The sequence below is a fragment of the Phoca vitulina genome, unplaced genomic scaffold (assembly GCF_004348235.1).
Source record: "Phoca vitulina isolate PV1807 unplaced genomic scaffold, GSC_HSeal_1.0 scaffold44, whole genome shotgun sequence".
Lineage (NCBI taxonomy): Eukaryota > Metazoa > Chordata > Mammalia > Carnivora > Phocidae > Phoca > Phoca vitulina.
In genome coordinates this window covers 14157103-14176009 of record NW_022589747.1, presented here as the reverse complement: position 1 = coordinate 14176009, position 18907 = coordinate 14157103, and the positions used below count along the sequence as shown (strand labels likewise).

At 44.9% G+C, this 18907-nt stretch overlaps 1 protein-coding gene across 4 annotated transcripts in view; it reads right to left on the bottom strand.

The window, feature by feature from the left end:
- Positions 1 to 512: 512 nt before the first annotated feature.
- Positions 513 to 18907, bottom strand: part of VPS41 (VPS41 subunit of HOPS complex) — a 175976-nt gene continuing 157581 nt past the window's right edge. For 2 of the 4 annotated variants that reach the window (XM_032430609.1, XM_032430611.1), the window contains 7 exons: positions 17862 to 17916; positions 16075 to 16215; positions 14659 to 14795; positions 3698 to 3797; positions 3547 to 3591; positions 2147 to 2226; positions 513 to 1228 (listed from right to left, as the gene is read on the bottom strand). In XM_032430609.1, coding sequence (XP_032286500.1) covers positions 1148 to 1228; positions 2147 to 2226; positions 3547 to 3591; positions 3698 to 3797; positions 14659 to 14795; positions 16075 to 16215; positions 17862 to 17916 — 639 coding nt within the window. In that variant the 3' untranslated portion in view covers positions 513 to 1147. Of the gene's footprint in view, positions 2227 to 3546; positions 3592 to 3697; positions 3798 to 14658; positions 14796 to 16074; positions 16216 to 17861; positions 17917 to 18907 lie in introns of all 4 variants that reach the window. The other 2 variants (XM_032430608.1, XM_032430610.1) reach the window with 1 other exon arrangement.

Sequence of the window (18907 nt, the reverse complement as noted above, 5' to 3'; positions counted from 1 at the left end):
GACGTAGTATGTTCTTCTGGGGGACGCAGGGAGCACGGAAGGAGATGCCAGGTTCACTGGTCAGTATGTGCTTAGGACTCATTAGCATCCTACCCTCTCCCCTTGAAAACAAAGCAGAAAGTTGCATTTATTCGCATGTGTGGGACTAAGAGTGGTGACAGTGTTTTCCACACATTTGCACCCATGGCAAGAGGATGGCAACCCATCCCAAGACCGATGGAGCCAGTAACTGTAAGACAGTCCCAAGTATGAATTCTCTGCCGGCATTCTATGTTCTCTAGGTTCCACGAGGGCCAACGAGGCTCCAGGAAACTTGTCCTGCCTACCCTCCATCACTGGACAGTCCCATTGCTCCTGAGAATCCCTCTCAGACTCCGCAGTGTCCCTCCCTCCCTCCCTGCTGGCAAAAGCTAAGCACGAGCCCTCACACTCTAAGGTGTGGAAACTCTCCGCTCTTAGTGTGCCAGAATTCCGGGATGAAGTTGTTCAACCCACTGAAAAGGAGTCTTTCATAATGGGAAGAGCTAACATTTATTCAATGGACAGACATACGGAACACGTGATCAGTCACCGTAAAGCAGCACGACGTCAGCCTGCTCATGTTATTCCCAGATGTCCTTGAATAAGTGACAATTTACACAATATTGCATTAAATGCCTATTAAGAAGATAATCACAGTTGGTGACATATTAAAAAAAGCAAACCCAGAATGCGAGGACTGACGGCAGCAGAGCCTGTGGGAACAGGTGCGAAGCTGCAGCGAGCGCTGGCTGGCAGCTCCCTGGCGATGCTCGTGGCAGCGAGGACCACGCTCAGCAGGCCGCCCGACGGCCAGTTCTACCAGGCTCCAGAAATTCATTTTCCAACTCCCAGACTGACTTTTCTATTCCTAAATGAAGAATGAGCCCAACAAATGATGAAATACAGACTGTGAGCCCAAACATTTGGAGGCATGGATGGGGCAAACCCTCACTTCATCAACTGCACAGAGAAACCTCTAGAAGACGGGCAAAGATGAAGAAAGTTTTCCTTGAGCAGAACATAAACACGTACAAATCCCGGAACAGCACTGGTGTCCACAAATACCGCCGCCGCAAAGACAAGCAGTCTTCAAAAGCGTGGCGAGGAGGAGGACGGCAGAGCCGGGCTACTTCTTCATCTCCAAAATGGCGCCTCCTGGCCCGCGGTGCTTGGCGCTGCAGATGCCGCAGAACTGCGCAGGAGAGTTCTGCAAAGGTCATTCACAGACACAGATTTTTAAAAAGGGAGCGCTTTCTACTCTCCTGTTCAGAAATACTTTATGGGAGCAGCGGTGGGGGCGGGGAGCTATGAACCACCACTGCTGCTCCCCGAGGTTTTGCTGGGTCACATAGGGTTCTGTCTACACCAGCTGTTACTGTGATGCAGAGGATACCCGAAAGCAAAACACGTGTCCTGGGGGGACACGGGAACAGGACCCTAAAAACAGCAGTGTCCTGCTGCAGAACTCAGGTTGAGAAAGTTCTACACTGTATGTCATGTCAGCATAGCTTGACAGTCATCGACTTTACCTAAACGAATTCCCTTGGTGAATAGGCTTTTATGATGTTCAGCACAGTAACCCCCCTGTATCCTTGGGGAGTAAGTTCCAAGGCCCCCCAGTGGCTGCCTGAAACCCCAGACAGTACCAAGCCCTAAATATGCTCGGCTTTCTCTATGCAGACCTACGTACGAGAAATGAGGCCCAGGAACAGATTACTGGACAGTTGTGACCCCCCCATTCTGTGACAGAGGGTCTGCGGCTGTGGTTTGTCTGGCTCCTGCAGGACCCCCTCTTGTGGTGAGAGAGGAGAGGCGCGCGTGCTGAGAGGGAGGGAGGGAAGGAGGGAGGCAGGTGAGCTCGGTGCGGCCACTCCGGACGACCTGGCCGTTGGTCAGGAAGAGGATCATGTGTTTGCAGAGCACGACTAAACGTCACGGTAATGGACACCACGGATGGGGGGGGGGGCTACTGGACAGGAAATGACGCATTCAAAAAATACTTTCATTTCCCTCATGTGCTAGACAACGAATCCTGAGAAGCCACAGGACGATGGGGACACTTCTGAGCGCGTCCTCCTGACTGCAGCGAGCTCTGTGGCGTCGGGCTGCCAGGTGGCCAACTCACTGTGCTGGGCCCGGGCAGGCACTCCTTGTGGAACATGTGGCGGCAGTGGAAGACCAGCACGCTGAAGGGCTTGGCGGCATCTGTGGGGGGGGGGGGGGGGGCAGAGACACGAGCACTCAGGGCAACAAGCAGATCGGGAACTGGAACCCATCCTGCCTGAAGTCCCGCTGCAGTTTAATTTTCCCACAATACGCTGCCTCAGGAGGATTACGTGGTCACTGGTACCCCCCCACCCCCGTCTCGAGGGGGGTGTGATCGGATGGAAAGTGGGGACTACGGTGGGGATGCTGAGTCACAGATCCCATGCCTGGCCTCCCCATCAGTGACCAGTACCACCAAGCGACCACCTCACCGCAAATGCAAGCACAGGTAGCGTAAAAATTAGATCAGTCTGTGCACGCCCTCCTCCCTTCCCTAGACCCTCAGACACCAGAAACCCACCCTATGCTCAAGCCCACTTTGTGGCTTTAGGAAAATGCTGCCAGCTGGCTTCCGGCCTTGGCCGAGCCGTTCAGCGGCGTCCGGGCACAGCCGTTCACCCCCGCGTCCGCACTGCCGGTCAGACACGACCGGAAACCAGGACGGAAGCTCCCCACTGCGGCTGTCAACATGAACACTTACATCCAAGCGTAGTTCCTGCAGAAAGACCCCGACTGGAACGACTCCTGTCCCGGTCCTGCTCTATAATCCCCTAAAGCTAAGTACATCGTACATCAGCTAGCTCTTTCAGTACCTCTCTATGCTGAATTTACATTAAAAACACTCTTTGCATCCCGGTAACTATGCTTTGCTTTCTACTTTCAAATTATGGAATTTCCTCTTCTGTCCTGTCCTTATGTAAGGTGCTTTGATTACACAGGATGATACATAGATCTACCAACTACAAATAAACACATGCTAATGTTCGGATTAGATGGCCAAGTAGTAGGTTTCTGGTGAAATGTGGGAAAATTAGGTGCCTTGAACCATATAGCAGAGCAAGTTTGAAGAAAAGGGGAAGCTACACACGATTCTTCTACCTTGGAATTTAAGCATTGTCAATGGTAGATTTTCCACTCTGTTTTACCCTAAAGCCATGGTATCTCACACAATGGCCCCTGAAGTAGCATCCACACCACGTGGGAACGTGTTAGAACTGCAAATTCTGGGGTCCCGCACCTCTTGGGGTGGGACCAGCATCTGGGCTCTACCTCCCAGGTAATGCAGACTCCCTGCCGGGTGAGCACCCTCAGCTTTCAAGAAGGGCAGCACCAGCGTGCAACTGAGGACAGCTGTGGGCTGAAATTCTCCTCTAAAATGGGTTATTCCAAAAGCTATATAATAATTAGTTAACGTCAAAGTTTTAATTCTACTCCTCATGAACCCACATTTGGGGATGTCCCCCCTCCCAACCACCTCACCTGATGGAAGAATAGGGGAAAGGCACGATTCACAGATGTTCTCCTCTGCAAGGAAACACACACATTTGGGATCACATAGTATTTCTATTTGCTCTGTCTATTCTGAAAGCAAGGCATGTGATTCCAATAGGATTATTTCAATTTTACCCACCATCGACCAGAACGCCTTTCATTTGAGTTCGGTGCATTTTCTTCAGTAAAGACAAAGAGTCTGCCACGAGAATCTTCTTGCAGCCTTCACGAAGCAGAATCTAATACATACATTGTAAGAAAAAGCCATTTTTAAAAGACTCAAATATGGGGGCAAACCCTCTTACTGGGGATTCAGAACATGGGTGTGTTTGAAATCGTCCAATGAGGCACTCACCCTTGCCTGTCCCTGGTACGCTTTTCCCTCCAAACCAACCTTTCCAGCCTCCATTCGGTCACCACTGCACGTATGTGGTGCTTGTGAAATTAAATACAAATTGCAGTCTGGCAAGGAAGGCTGTGGTAACCAACCCTAACTTCATCTTACAGAGCTTCCTAACGCGGACTCTCTCTGGCAGTTGGGCCCCTAAGTGACCTGCTCGTTCCAACCTCCAGATCTTTGCCCACGATGGAAAACCTGCTATCCCCAAATCCTCCATTTGATAAATCCCTCTATCTACTACACTAATCTATCCTGGGTCCCTATCATGTACAAGGAACAGGGCACAGAGAAACTAAACAGATGTGATTTCTGTCCTAAATCCCCTCTGCTATAATCCCTCTTTCCTTCCAATCCAAACTGTTGAGCATAGTGCTAAGAATGTAAAGTGTCCCTGGTAACCGTCAAATCTGGTGACTCTTAAGGAGCTGACAACTGAAAAATGACCACTGATAATATTGTTACAAGATTCATTTTCTTCACCCTAGTACTGCACTTTCTGTTGCTTTATGCATTTTTCCTGTGATGCTGTTGGCTTAATTCCGAATTTTCTCCCTCCCTGCCTGGAGAATTAGGAGCAGCCACAACACTGTAGCAGCTTCCGAAGTCAGGATGCAGAGGGCAGGCTGCCGTGCCCGGTTGGCACCCACTCTGTGTTCCAGAGCCAGGGCGGGATGCAGACAAAGACGGCCCACCTGCTTTCAGTGAGGACACAGCGCTGAGAGGCAACCCACCCTATGTTCCACTCCGTTCTGCTGGCCCCACGGTGAGCTTCCAGCCTGTTCCGGGTTTTCTCAGGTGTTTTATTAGACACTGGGAGAGGCTGTGTGAGGTGTGCTTAAGCTAGATGCTTTTTTTTTTTTTTTTTTTTAATGAGATCTAGTTGCTTTTCGAAGAGGGAGGTGCTCAAGGCCTCAAGGGCACAGAGGCTCTCTGTCGCACTGTCTGTGGCCCGCTCTTCTGGCCCGATGGCTCTTACTGCACGTGTCTCTGGGCACTCACTCATAACTGCCACGAAATTCACACAATGACACCCATCGCTCATCACTGCGGCCCAGCTCGCGGTCCCTCTAACCTCTAGAACCTACGTGGGTGTCTCGCTTTCAGGTTTTCCATTTGTGCCCCTGAGAAGGGAAGTCGGGGAGCAGCCGCCTGGAGTCTGCCATCCCTGGGCGTCTCCACGCACATGTGCTCCCCTCAAATCCCAGACAGCACGAGCTGCGGCTGAATGCAGCCCAAGGGCTTTCTCCCCAATCACATGAAGGCAAATATTAAAACAAAAAAAACCCAGAGCTGACAACCAGATTAAAGTTCTATACCTACCATTTCTAGTACTGATGAGCAGGAAATAATGCTTTACTATTTCCACATTAATCGAGACACCGTCTATGACATGTTATTCCTTAAAATGCTACTAGAAATTGAATTTTTGAATCATTTTATAAAGACATCAAAACTTTAACAGACATCATTAAAGCACATAGGAAGAGAAAGAAGTCCTGATAGCAGTAACTTCAAGAAAATTTGTAACCAAACATATAAAGCTGCTCAGCCTTCACCACCAAAATAAAAACTTAAAGAGAACTAGCGTTGAGCAAAATATGTTTGATAAAGTGTTTCAGAAAGCGTTGGCTCTGCCCCCCAGTGGGTGTTTAGGGCCTACTGCACATATAATACAGGAGGAGGGGCAGACCGGGCAGGCCAGACAGGCCACAGTGTCTGCAGACTAAGAAGGAAACATCTCTTCACCAGGAGTACATTTGTCGAAATAGGTGCGATCCGTCGCCTTCAGAAAGTATTTTCTAGGAAAAACTTGAGTATTCAGAGACACACAGCCAGGAGAAGGGAAAACACACAAATACTGCTTAGTATGTGACTTACTACTACATCTGATCCAAGTCCAAGGCCCCCAAATCAGAAAAATACAAAAACATTTTCATTTACATGATGCCAGACAGGTAGCTATACCAAAAAAAAGTGACTACCCCCTGTGGGAAAGAGCCATTTCTTCCCTAAAACCTGTAGTGATCTGAAGGCAACCAGAAGCAGTGAGAGAAAGACGGTACACGAACACTGTACCATTATTCGGGTATTGCTTTCAGTCAGACAAGGCATTCGGTTGACTATGGATTATTCCCTGAAGCAACCATCAGTGACTCATGAAAAACGTGCTGTAGTTATCACTTTATCATCGATTTCACCCTTAAAAGTTCATACTTGGTACTTTCCACAAATGTCTTTTTTTCTTTTAAAGATTTATTTGAGAGAGAGAGCGCGCGTGCATGCGTGCGCACGGGAGGTGGGGAGGGGCAGAGGAGAGAGAGAATCCCAAGCCGACTCCCGGCTGAGCACAGAGCCCAACGCAGGGCTCGATCTCACCACCTGGAGATCATGACCTGAGCCGAAACCAGGAGTCGGACGCTTAACCGACTGAACCACCCAGGCGCCCCCGACGGCCCTTATTAAAACACTGACGGCGGAGTCAAAATCAGTCCTCTTCAACCCTCTCTGACCTTCACATTCATGATTCCTGACAACTTCTGTCTTCTGAGGTCACCATACACAGCCTGCTCCCCCTGTGGATGCTCACTTTCCACGGTCTCCTTTCCAGCCTTGCAAACTTCCTGTTATTCACACACTTGGGGCACACGCACGCTCTCCTGCCATCCAGGTCTTTATGACCAGAATGGCATCGAATCACCGCCACTCACATTCTGAATACCATCTGCCATTACTTTGTGCTACGTTTCATTTTAAAATGTGAAATACCATTGGGGCGCCTGGGTGGCTCAGTCGGTTAAGTGTCCAACTCTTGATTTTGGCTCAGGTCACGATCTCCGGGTTGTGGGATCGAGCCCTGCGTCAGGCTCTGCCCTCAGCACAGAGTCTGCTTGAAGTTCTCTCCCTCCCTCTGCCCCTCCCCCTGCTTGCATGCACTCTCTAAATAAAGCTTTAAAAAACAAATATGAAATACTGCAAACACAGAGCATACAACACTTCACTCTTCCACTTAAGGTTGAACAGATCTGTTAAGATGTTACCATGTGCTTCAGATTTATTTCAGAAAAAACAATCTTGTGCCTTTCCTCCTCCTCAGTAAACACAACTTCAACTTTGTTCAGTGGGTGTCCAACTAAAATAGGCAGCTGGCTCGAGTTCCTGCCACAGATCTGGGCAGTGAGAGAAACCTGGGAGGCTGGGAAGCCATCCTTTGCAAAACTATTGGACAGTCTTAAAAAATTAAGCATATACCTGCTCCATGACCCAGCAGTTTCACTCGTAGGTACTTATCCAAGATGAAAAGCAGGTCCTCAAAAGAACTGTATGAAAATGTCCTTTGCAACTTTATCCTTAATAGCCCTAGACTGGAAACAGCCTAAATGTCCATCTACAGGAGAATATACCTCCAGGTCGCTGCCTCGTGGCCACAAACTAGAGGCTGTATCTCCAGACCTCACATCCACATTCCCAGGCAGGAAGATGTGGGAAGCAAAGGGCTTTTTTTTTTTTTTTTTTTTCCTGATGAGGCTTTGCTTTATTATTTGGGAAAGTGGTTATACTATTTTACATCCCCACATATTAAAATTTGGTATCTGATACCCTCCTTATTCTTCTTGGATAATCTTAGCCATTTGCTTTTTACATAAATTTAGAACCGTAGAAAGTTCTTTGGGGGTTTTGATGAGAATTTTATCAAACATATAGATGATGATTACTTTAGAATTCATGACATTTATGATATACACATTCAATAATTACATGGTCAGATTCAGTTTGCTAATGATTTATGTAGACTTTGCATTTGTGTTACAGAAACAGGGCTCTAATTGTCTCATCCGATGCTGGAAAGGTTAGACTAGCATCCCGTGAAGAACTGAGGAGCTTCTCCATTCTGTTCTCTGGAAAAGTTGATGTAAAATAGGGGCTGCCTGGGTTTTTGTTTTGTCTGTTTTTTAGGCTTTATTCCTTATTTGTTCAGATGAGGAGGAAAGCAGTCTTCAAGATGTTGGTTTCTCTCTAATGAATGTTACTGCCCTTCCAGTCACTGACTCGACACGGCAGGGCTGGGACACCTCCCAGCATCCTCTTCCTCTTCCTTAAAGCTGATGGGACCTCAGGTGTTACTTCCGTCCATCGTGTCCTGAGGAAAGATTGCGTTTCTCACCCCCCTCTGCTGGGTAAAGGTGTTGTCCCTCCCTCCTCCGCGCCGGGTCCTGGTTGAAAGGTCAACTACAAAACATATTTGGGGATTGCCTGTTTTTTTAAAAGTGTGATGAAACTAACCTCTGAAGTTGACTGTGGAATAGTACTTTTATTGTGGCTTTATGTTTTGACTACTTATTTAATGACTATAGGCCTATTTGCTCTTGAGAAAATGTTGGTAATTTATATTTTCCTAGAAAATTGAGTTTTCAAATATACTGATATAAAATTGTAGCATTTACTTAGTTTTTTTAAGTCTTGTCTGCACCTTTAGTTATGTTCTCCCATGTTTGTTCCTAAAATATATATGTCTTCTTTTTCTTGATCAACTTTGTTAGAGGTTTTCCTATTAGTCTTTTGATTCTCTCCTCCACAAGTCCTGTGGTTGAGGACGTGTGTATTCTAACCTGATGTCTCTGTTAACCACTCTTACTTTCTTTTTGAGATTTTATTTATTTGAGAGGGTGAGTGAGCAAGCGAGCACACAAGTGGGGGCAGAGAGAGAAGGAGAAGCAGACTCCGTGCTGAGCAGGGAGCCCAACTCAGGACTCGATCCCAGGACCCTGAGATCATGTCCTGAGCCAAAGGCAGACGTTTAACCGACTGAGCCTCCCAAGCGCCCCTGTTAACCACTCTTGTATCTTCTATCTCTTAATTACTCTGTGCTGCATACTAAACAATGTCATCAGATCTTCCAGTTAATTCTCCCTTTCAGCCAATCTACTATTGGCCTTGCACTGAATATTGATAATTAAAATGAATACACACATGATTTCAAAGAGTTCTATTTGGTTACTTTCCAGATATTCCTATTTTCTATCATATTGTTCTATTTTTTATTACGGGGTCTATTTTGTCTTTCATGTCTTTGTTTTAAATGGACTTATTAATAACACGTTTGAGACTGATCTTGTTTTCCAGTTCTTGGAAATACTAAGATTGTCATATCATTTTTCATTCTTCCGTGTAATCTATATCTCAAATTAGAATCTATATCTCCTATTAGAATTTCACCAAGGTAAGTAAACCAGTGGTCTCTTCTTTCCTCAACTTCATAATGGCATCAAGCTTTCATCTCAAAAAGTACTTGTGGGCATTGAGGGCAAGTACAATATTATCTTTCAGAGATTCATTTCTCTTATGGGACTTCTTATTTTTTTCTTCCCACCAACTCTTGTTTTCTTATCATAGTTTTCTCCATAGTGCAAAGCTTTTCAGCATTATCTTTATCCTTTTATCCTCATCATTTTCAAGTCAGCCAGTTGTAGGGTCTATAATCAATCTGTTATAAGCATACCTTGTTGTATTGTAAATTTAAGAATGTAATTATAAGGGCGCCTGGGTGGCTCAGTTGGTTAAGCGACTGCCTTCGGCTCAGGTCATGATCCTGGAGTCCCGGGATCGAGTCCCACATCAGGCTCCCTGCTTGGTAGGGAGTCTGCTTCTCCCTCTGACCCTCTCATGCTCTATCTCATTCTCTCTCAAATAAATAAATAAAATCTTTAAAAAAAAAAAAAAAAAGAATGTAATTATAAGACAGCTGTTGAAAACCAACATGAGACTCTAGATTCTCCCTCTTTTTCCTTATTTCTCTGTAGTTCATCATCGATGATAATCCCAATGAAAAGCAAAAAGCACCAAACTCACTGATATTTTATAAAGCAATAAAAAACTGTACATCAGTGAAGTTATTATGTTCATTAGAAACAGCTGCTGTGGGAAAAATGCCATAAAAAATTGCAGAGTTTCTGAAATTTTTATTTTAAAAGATTCTTTGAATGTTGAACTTTTTGCTGACATTGCCTTGTTCATACTGCAGTGCTTATCACTAGAACCACAACCGGCAGATAGTTACCTGGGTCTGTAAGCCCCCGTATGATACAAGAGCTAACCTGGGAAACCACTTTACCTAATTTCTAATCTATCATATAGGCTATGATGCTATGGGATCTGAATTCTAATTGAAAAGCTTTGCTTTTTGTTGGGATTATCATCGAAGATGATGAACTGCAGAGAAATAAGGAACGGCTCTAAGGTCTCCTGTTGGAGCTCAAAAGCAGTATTACAAATACAACCCCATCTGAATTTATGACAGCACGAAGTACACAGGTGCCAGACTGACTGAGGAAGCGACAGCGGTTGCCACAGGCCACCTACGTCCCCTGAAGGCTGTGAGAAGGCCAAACGGAAACAATCTGAGAGGAAAAAAAAAAAACATTTTAAAAGTTTATTTCAGGGATCTATAAATTTAAAAAGTACCTCTTAGAAGAAATTAAGAGCTTATGTACTGTGAACCAGAAGAAACCCATCTGAGTCCCAAAAAAAGTAGGTAAGAAAGAAGTCACTATTTCCTCTTAATTCATCTGTCTCTGGATTTCAAAGTAGAGAGAAGAGAACAATACAGAAATATGGCGCGACCTAAAGGCCTGTTTCTGAAAGGACTCCATTAAGAACTTGAGACACAGAAGATACTTTAGAGATCACCTAATCTTGAGGTTCCTGAATGTCAAATGTCAGTGCATAGACTGGTGCTGGGCTGAGCGTAAGAAATCTCAAGGTGATTTAAGGACATAGTCCCCCAGTCCTGTCCACCTCCCCTCCCCCCCACCGCCCAAAGATTCTAATCTAGCAGATCTGGGGTGGTACCTGAAACGAAGTAATTTTTTAAAAAATTTAAATAATTCTGGTGTGGAGTCAGGCTTGACAACACGGACTTAATCTAATGGGAAAATTGCGACCCAGAAAGGTTGGGTGCCCTCCCGAAGGTCAGCAGGCTTGCTGATGGGAAAGCCAGGCCTGGAGTCCAGCTCTGCAAACATCGTGTCCACTGCTCTTCAGAGACAACAGGCTGCCTGTTCGAGCCTGTGTAGTCCTCTGCTGGCGTACCCTGCTGGGACAAGGAATGCCTCTCAGAGACCACGGAACTGGCGGTCTACACAAGACATAGGCAGAGGATCTGGCCTCAAACCCAGTTCATCACCTTCCCAGACAGGCCAATCCTTTAACCCCCTGAGACAGTCTTCCCATGTATGAGACTTCCTAACGACCACCGTGGAGATGAAATGCCTGTCTCCGAAGGCCAGAAGAACAAAGATGCTGGAATTCTTAAGGGGAAAAAAATACGAAACCGGAAAGGGATATAAATGCTAAATTTATAAGTAAAAATATTTTTAAAATATAAAGTATAAAAATAAATTTAAAGCATAAAAATAATTTGGAAACTGTTGTCAGTTTAATGTAAACACTGAAATGTCATTTATACCATGCTATTTGGCAAATAATTTTTTTCAAAACAACAAATGCTATCTGTCCTTGAAATCAGGCCTAGAAACATTTTAAGTTTATGAAGTATGATAAGGGCTACTTTTATCTTACTGACTTCATGAAGCTTTTAAAGTTTGTTGAGTAATTATACTAACAGTGTAACAAGGTATAAAAATACATGAAAATAAATTCAGAAACTTCAACATTGAAATCCCAGTTGAGGACCTATTTTCCTTCACTTTAATGATGTCACAGACCTCTAACACGACTCATGTTAAAATTCAGTTGAAGAAAGTTTTTGCATTTTAGGAAACCTAAAACTTTAAAACCAGAAGAGAGACTGATTTAAAGTTTTTTCCCACAGCTTTTCCTGCCTTCTGTTTCCAATTGGCTTTTAGCTAGTAAGCTCCCAAAGCCATTTTCAGTGGCTCAAGTATGTTTTCCAGTGCTGCATGCTTTATCGTAAATCTGCCCGAAAGAGAGATTCCCAATGCATATTAGCAAAAGGTCCCAAGAAGCCCTTTCCCTGACATCTGACCATGGATCCTTAGGTTTGCTGAATGGTTCCTAACAGCCCCCTGGGTTCCTTCCCTGCTGCCCTACCCAACAGAGGAGGTTCCAGGTTCTCACAAATTCATGAACCTGGAAAATTTCCCCCCAGTTTTGGGGATTAACAGGGCTGGCCATTTTTTATCCTGTGAGAACATGTGAAAATCAACTATACTTTCATGGAACAAACAAAAGAGACCAGAGTAAAAATTACGTATGTGAAACCTTTCTGGAAACTTCAAGACGCTCTATATTTTTTATAGTGATCTCTGACAGGTGGCCCACAGAAAGAAAATAAATGGTCATTAATGCAACAGTAGCCTTTTCCATAGAAAGAACTTCTAAACTGTCTCTTCATATATAAGAAGGAAGCACCTCTGGGAACTGTTTGAACCACCTGCCCAAGGTGAGCGGTTTCTCTCTGCACCTTCCAACAAGCCCTCTGAGCTGCAGCGGGGACCACGGGGGCCGTTCCCACAGGTTTTGCCGCCTTCCCCGCCGGTCCCTCCCCTTGTCCCGGACGCCACTCCCCGGTCAGGGTTAACGGATCCACTGGCTGAGTAACCCCCAGCCTCCTCAACGCATCACCAACTGCACACTTCCACGTCTTACGGTAAAGCTCTCAACATTTAAAAATATAATGAAGTGGATAAAATATTGATTTAGCAGCTGTTTTTGTGGATGATTTTTTAGTTGGAATACATCTAATAATTTATTTTTATTCCCGGCTGACTCACAATATGCAAATTTATTCATAAAAATGAATGAACAGTGAGACCCAGTGATGCCCATGAGCTGGTTCTCTGGACTGAGAGCCCAGTAAGAGGGATTTCTTAGGTGTTTCTGTAGGCATTGTAGTGGCTGGAAAACAAGTAAAAATCTTCAGCCTAGAGGCCAAGCTTCATGCACTTCTAAGCGGGAGGACAGAGGAATGAGCATTTTGTCACCTTCCCTGTGGCAGAGACACCACACCTAAATGACTTCTCAACACATTCAGATTTGAAACTTCGAGCAGGTCCTGGCATACAGAGAGGTAGAGCGAGCCAGTGACAGGTCATCATCAAGCTCACTCACCCAGAGCTTTAGGAGGTCGGACACCGAAACCACTTTCCCCGAAGCCCAATTCCCACCTCGGGAACAGTGCACTATTCCCACATCGCAAGCTCCCCCTGCCCCTCTGCTTGCTTATTCACCCATTCCCCGACTACCCTCTCCTCCCTGCCCTGCTCTTTCTCTCTCCCATCACCCCTTTCCCAGGGTTGTCTGCAGACCTCCCAATTCCTCTGTTAATAAATACCTGCATATCGTGAAGCTTTCTGCAGAACAGACCCTCTACCTCTGCTTTAACCAAACACCTATTTCTCTCCCAGGACCCCGACTCCCCATGAGCCCCCCTGAGGAAGGCTCTTGTCTTCCTCCACCCTGCCCGCAGGAAAACCTCTTCTCCTTCAGGCTGTACTACCCATTAATCCAGCCCCAGTGCACGGGAGGTGAGCCTCCCAGTTCATGGAGAGTGCTGGAACCCGGCTACAGCCCTCCCACTCCCGTCCCTCAATGCCCACAGGATGACGTGCTGCCCTCACAGTTCCTCGACAAATTCCACTCCAGTGACCCTTACCTTCCTGAACAAGCTCACCAGGACTCCGTCAGAAATGTTAATGTACCAACGTCCCACTCCCAGAGCACGTTCTTGTTCCTCAGCTCCATCATTCCTTACACCTCTCACTTCTCTTCTTGAGGCCCTCAATCTTCCCCAACTTCTATTCCTTTTACCCTGCCTCTTATCTGAGTCCCCCACCCCGAGGGCGGCACCCCACCCCACCACACTGCACCCTCACAGTGGCCAGGGGCCCCACAAATCCTCATCACGATGCTCCTCTCCTTACTTAACCTGGTAACCACTTCTCTCCCTACGACGTTATCTTCTGGCTCTCCCTGCAAAATCTTTGTTTCCAGGACAGCAATTTCCTCTGTATTATAATAAAAACTCATTTTCAAATGAAGTTGAGAAAGAACAGTCCAAATAGTTAAAGAAATGTGCCTTAAACAGTTTCAAGTTCTATGGAAGCTACCAGCATCCTGAAAAACAGTAATTGTTAGAGTCCTTTTAAGGAAAAGATTAGGATGCTTTGTAATTAGCATATTAACTATTTATATGAAAATAATGGGTTCCATTGCTTTTATTACAAATTCTGAATTACTACAGATAACAAAGTTGTACTAGTCTAGAAAACAGACAAAAAGTTAAATAAAGTCATGTATTTCAACGTTTCAGGCAATGGATTACTGAACAGCTTCAAGGAAATAGCTGAATTATTTGCAAAACTTTTTTTAATTCCCCCCCACCCCCCAATGGACACAATACTTAGGCTACTTAAAACTGGCAGCCACTGTAACTACCCCTCACCCTTCCCAATGCCATGCTGTAAATGTAAATGTATAAATGTAAAATGTAAAAGTCCCTGCTCCTCAAGGAGAGAAAACTTGGAGATTATTAAAAAACTGGATGGCTTCCTTAAAGGATGAGATTTCTAGTTTCTCTACTTGATGAGCTTCCCAAATATCTGGGCCTAAATAAACTGTAACAATCCAACTGAATTCTTTATCTAAAATAACCCCAGAAATGTTTATCCGCAAGTCAACTCAACTCACTCCCCATGCGGATTTGTCCAAGAAAGGATACTTACTTGCAAATTGTAGTCTTGCAGAATTTTAACCAAGGAATCTCTCAAATTGGGGATCTCCATCCCTTCCTTAATACGGTGAATCAGGAGAATTGGGTCCACATGCGTGCCGATGTTGTTTAATAAGCCAGTAATAAATGCTGCAAGACACCACATGAAACAATTAGCACATCAGCAATGTACATAATGCAGTTTTAGGTCAAAAGGAACTCAAAACATTATTTCCTTTAAAGTAAGTGTTAAAACCATTTGCATTTCTGAATTCTCAAAAACTAACTTTCCTTTTATTTCATGATGTAAAGGAGAAGCTCCGTGAGTGAAAAAGAGCCAGAGGACAGGCAATGATTCAGAACACAGCCCGCAATGGGCAAAGGGGTGCAACTGACATTTATTGAGCATTTACACTACAGCTCAGCTGTCATACACTTTTCTCCAATATTCTGCAAGGTAGGAATGTTATTTGTCCCCATTTTACAGGCAAGGGAAATAGGCTGGTTAACTAATTCATTCCGGGCCACAGAGCTAGCAAGTTAAAAGCCCAAGTTCGCTGGCAGGGCAGACCGCAGGTCCCGGTCATGACGTGTTCCATTTCTCCACCTGCGTCCTTGGAGGTCTGTAAATTACAACTTTATCATGCTAAGCTAGATTCTCAAAGGTGCATGTGCACGTGACGATCTACACCTGAATTTGACTTGAATAACATTATCCTCTTGTAGCTCTTATGAAAAGACAGTCAGTCGTAAGAGCAGTTTCTAAAACTTGGAAATCCTGAAACAGATAAGCCTTCTTCCTAAAAAAATGAAGGGAAGTGGGGGGCAGACTTTAAACCAGTACTGCCGGTTTCTGAATCGTTTCTAGATCTTCAAACGAGGGCTTGGGTTATTGTCAGGTGACCCTGTATTTCTTTCCAAAATGGCAGATGTGATGGAGGCGGCCACGGGGAGGCAGCACATACAGTCCTGGTGCCGCACGGAGGAAGCGGGCCGGGACGGAGACTAGGTACCACCACAGCAAACATCCAAAGATGGCCAATGGCCAGTGACATTCCTAGGTTTCCATAAAGAGACTGGTAAGGGCTTTACATTTTCACAATAAATGCCCCTGTATCCAAACTGAAAAAAAAAAAAAAAAAAAAAAAACCTAAGGTCACATTTATTCAGTTGGGGTAGAGCATGTAGGAACGTGCTTCATGGGGACAGGGTGAATGAGTATCATCAGCTTAATGACCCGTTTGTTTGCACATTCAGCCTTCTCTGCACAGGAGGAGGACTGGAAATCATTAGAATGTACCTAGCCTGTTTTGGTTATAGATACTTCGCCATAGTTTTCACCCAATGTGTCTTGAGATAATTCTTACTCTAGACTTAACTAGAAGTATTGAAAGAAACAGATCTGATTGCAGATGGCTTTTCTGCTTACGTGGTTTGTCGATGGAATATAAAATCAGATCTTCCCAGAGTTCTCCATCGTCTTGCTCCTTGGCAAATTCAATTGCTTTATCAACATCATGTAATTCCTCCATGATCATCTTCAGGGCACTTCGGCTATTACCCATTCGGCCTAGCAAAGATGTGAGAAATACTTCATTTAGGAATTAGGATGTTTTAATAAATCATTTTTAAAGAAACAGCATAGCTCTTGTTTACATATCTCTTGTCTTAAAAACTAAGGCAAAAGCATATTTTCTTATGGGGCATCAGCATTTACCATTTATAACAGTGAAATAATGATCTCCTATTTACTGGGTGTGTTCTTTGTGCTGAATACTCATTTAAGTGCTTCACATAAATTACATCATTTAACCATCACTATAATCCTATGAGGTATGCTCTACTATTATTTCTACTTTATGGAAGAGGACGCAGAAACATTAGTGACTTGCCAAGATCATACAGCTGGAATCTGAACCCAGGTCCGTCAGATTCCTACTTCCCTCTGACAGACCTATATTTCCTTTGGACACCTTCATACCCAGACATAGTTAAGACTTATAAAGGCTTTGGAGCCATTCTGTGTCTTTAAGTAGTTTTGGATTTGCTCTTTTGATACACTTTGTGCCAAACACACACTCAACTATCAGAGGGCTACCTCATTTCCTTCTCTTCCAAGTTCGGGGGAAGGCCTTCCGATGACCCTCATTAAGTGGAAGTATTTACCAACTATGCTTCTATTTGGCCAATTATCTTTACACACTTGGCTTGTTGCTCTATTGGCATTTTAATGGCTTTAACAGTTTCCCTGAGCTTTTAATACAAGACATGTAGAAAGCTTTACTCAGAGGAGGGACAGCAACTGGATCCTCCTCATTCTGAGCAGCCATTATCAAATGACAATAGCGGGCCTGTGAATAAAATGATATCCAATTTGTTATACCTTCTGTAGCATTTTGTTTTCCCAACAAATATTATTCCCATTGTTTAGGTCTTAAAAATGGTTAATTTTTAAAATGTGTATAGGATTTTTAATTTTTTATAACTTCAAAAAAGGAGATTATGTCTCCCTTTGTAAGTTCTCTACTTGTCTACTGAGACAATAGGACATTATGACGAAAATGAACTCTACCGGCGTATTTTCTGGGAAGAGATGCTGGAGAAACACCTCATGTTCGAACTCCGTGTTTCTGCTACAAATCCCTGCACAGAGCTTCCTTAAGGAAACCTCTAGGCTTCTATACTGCTTTCGTGCAAGTGGTTCATTTTGGAGGAAGGTGAAAGATAGTAAGCGGGACTTACACGGAGGCAGCACCAGAGGCCCAGGGACCACGGAGAGCTAAACGATACCAAAGGCTTCCTTCTACACTCAAAACGTCCATACTCAATTGCATTTTCTCCAGTTATTTAAGGTGCGATCAGTGACAATGAACAGTATTTTCTACCAGGATGATGGTAAAATAAGCTGATAATTTTTTTTAAAAAAATGAACAAACTCGTCAACCCCTCTACAAACTCATTTGTGAGGTGTGAGCCAATACAGGCTTGTTTATTATGCAATTATTCAGATGTTATTTCAACAGCATTTATTAAATAACACTTCTTTCTCTACTGAGCTGTGAAGTCCCCTTTTCTATGCATTAAATTCTTAAAGAGAACAGGCTCTATGCTTTGTGTGACTCTGGTCTATCTAAAACCTATGTCCATTCTTAGTGTACACAACGACGTTACCACAGTGTTTCTCAGCTTATGGGGACCAAAAGTAAAGCTACTTACTCAGAAGATAAACCGTCTCTTCTACAAAGTTTCTCTGTTGACAGATCTCAAGAGCCTTTAAGTAAAGCAGGGTAAAAATGTTACTATGGGTTAAGAGACACGAATAAGTATTAATAGATTCACTTATACATATGAGTTTGAAAGAAAGTTTCCATTGCCTTCCTTTAAAAACAAAGTAAACAAACGAAACACAAATCTTGGGTTTTGCTAGCAGGTGGCTGTCCTCATTCACCTCTCAGACAGGTGCCGGACTGAACACAATTTAACCAAGAACACATGGGAGGCAGCTCAGAACACTCCGGAGGCAAAGGCGGAAAGCCAGGGGCTGAAAAGGACTTTCCCACCAAGCTTTCTCTTGATGCTACTTTAGGTGTCTTCACAGCACTGTGCCCCCCCCGACTCCCCATCACTGCCTTCAGCTCCCTGTCCCTCCACTGGAATGTAAGCTCTGGGAAGGCTTTGCTGTTCACGGCCGCGTGTTCCCAGTACCGGGCATACCGCGGCTCGGAAAACATCCGATGCATAAATAAACACACAGATGGACAGAATATTTCTATTCCCGGCTCACAGGGCTTAAGAGAAAACTCTGCTCAAGCATCTGTCAGAAGTTGAGAGTGGGAAAAACGTATCTGACCATCAAGAAGGCTCAAAAAGGCAGAGATCAAGTAAAGAAACGAGGGACCCCATAGGTGACTGCATTTCCTTGGGCATAAGAAACAAGCCACGCCGTGTTCATCAATAACTGCATATTGTAAATGAAGTGGCACACATTGACCGTACACTCCGCTGGGCACTGGAGGGTCAGGTTGGACAGAGATGCAAAGAGGGGCCACGCAGATGCTGCTGCTGACGGCAGGGGAGAGGGGTGGAGGGAAGGTGTGGAAGCAGCACGCAGCCCCCCCCCCCCCCCCCCCAGGGAGTGCAGGCTCCGGGGAGGCTCACAGAGACAAAGTAACACCTAGGGCCAGGACCAGGGGCAGCGTGGAGAGAGGGCCGTGCGCAGAGACGCGGGACATGGGCTTGGCGGGGGGGGGGGGGGGGGGGGG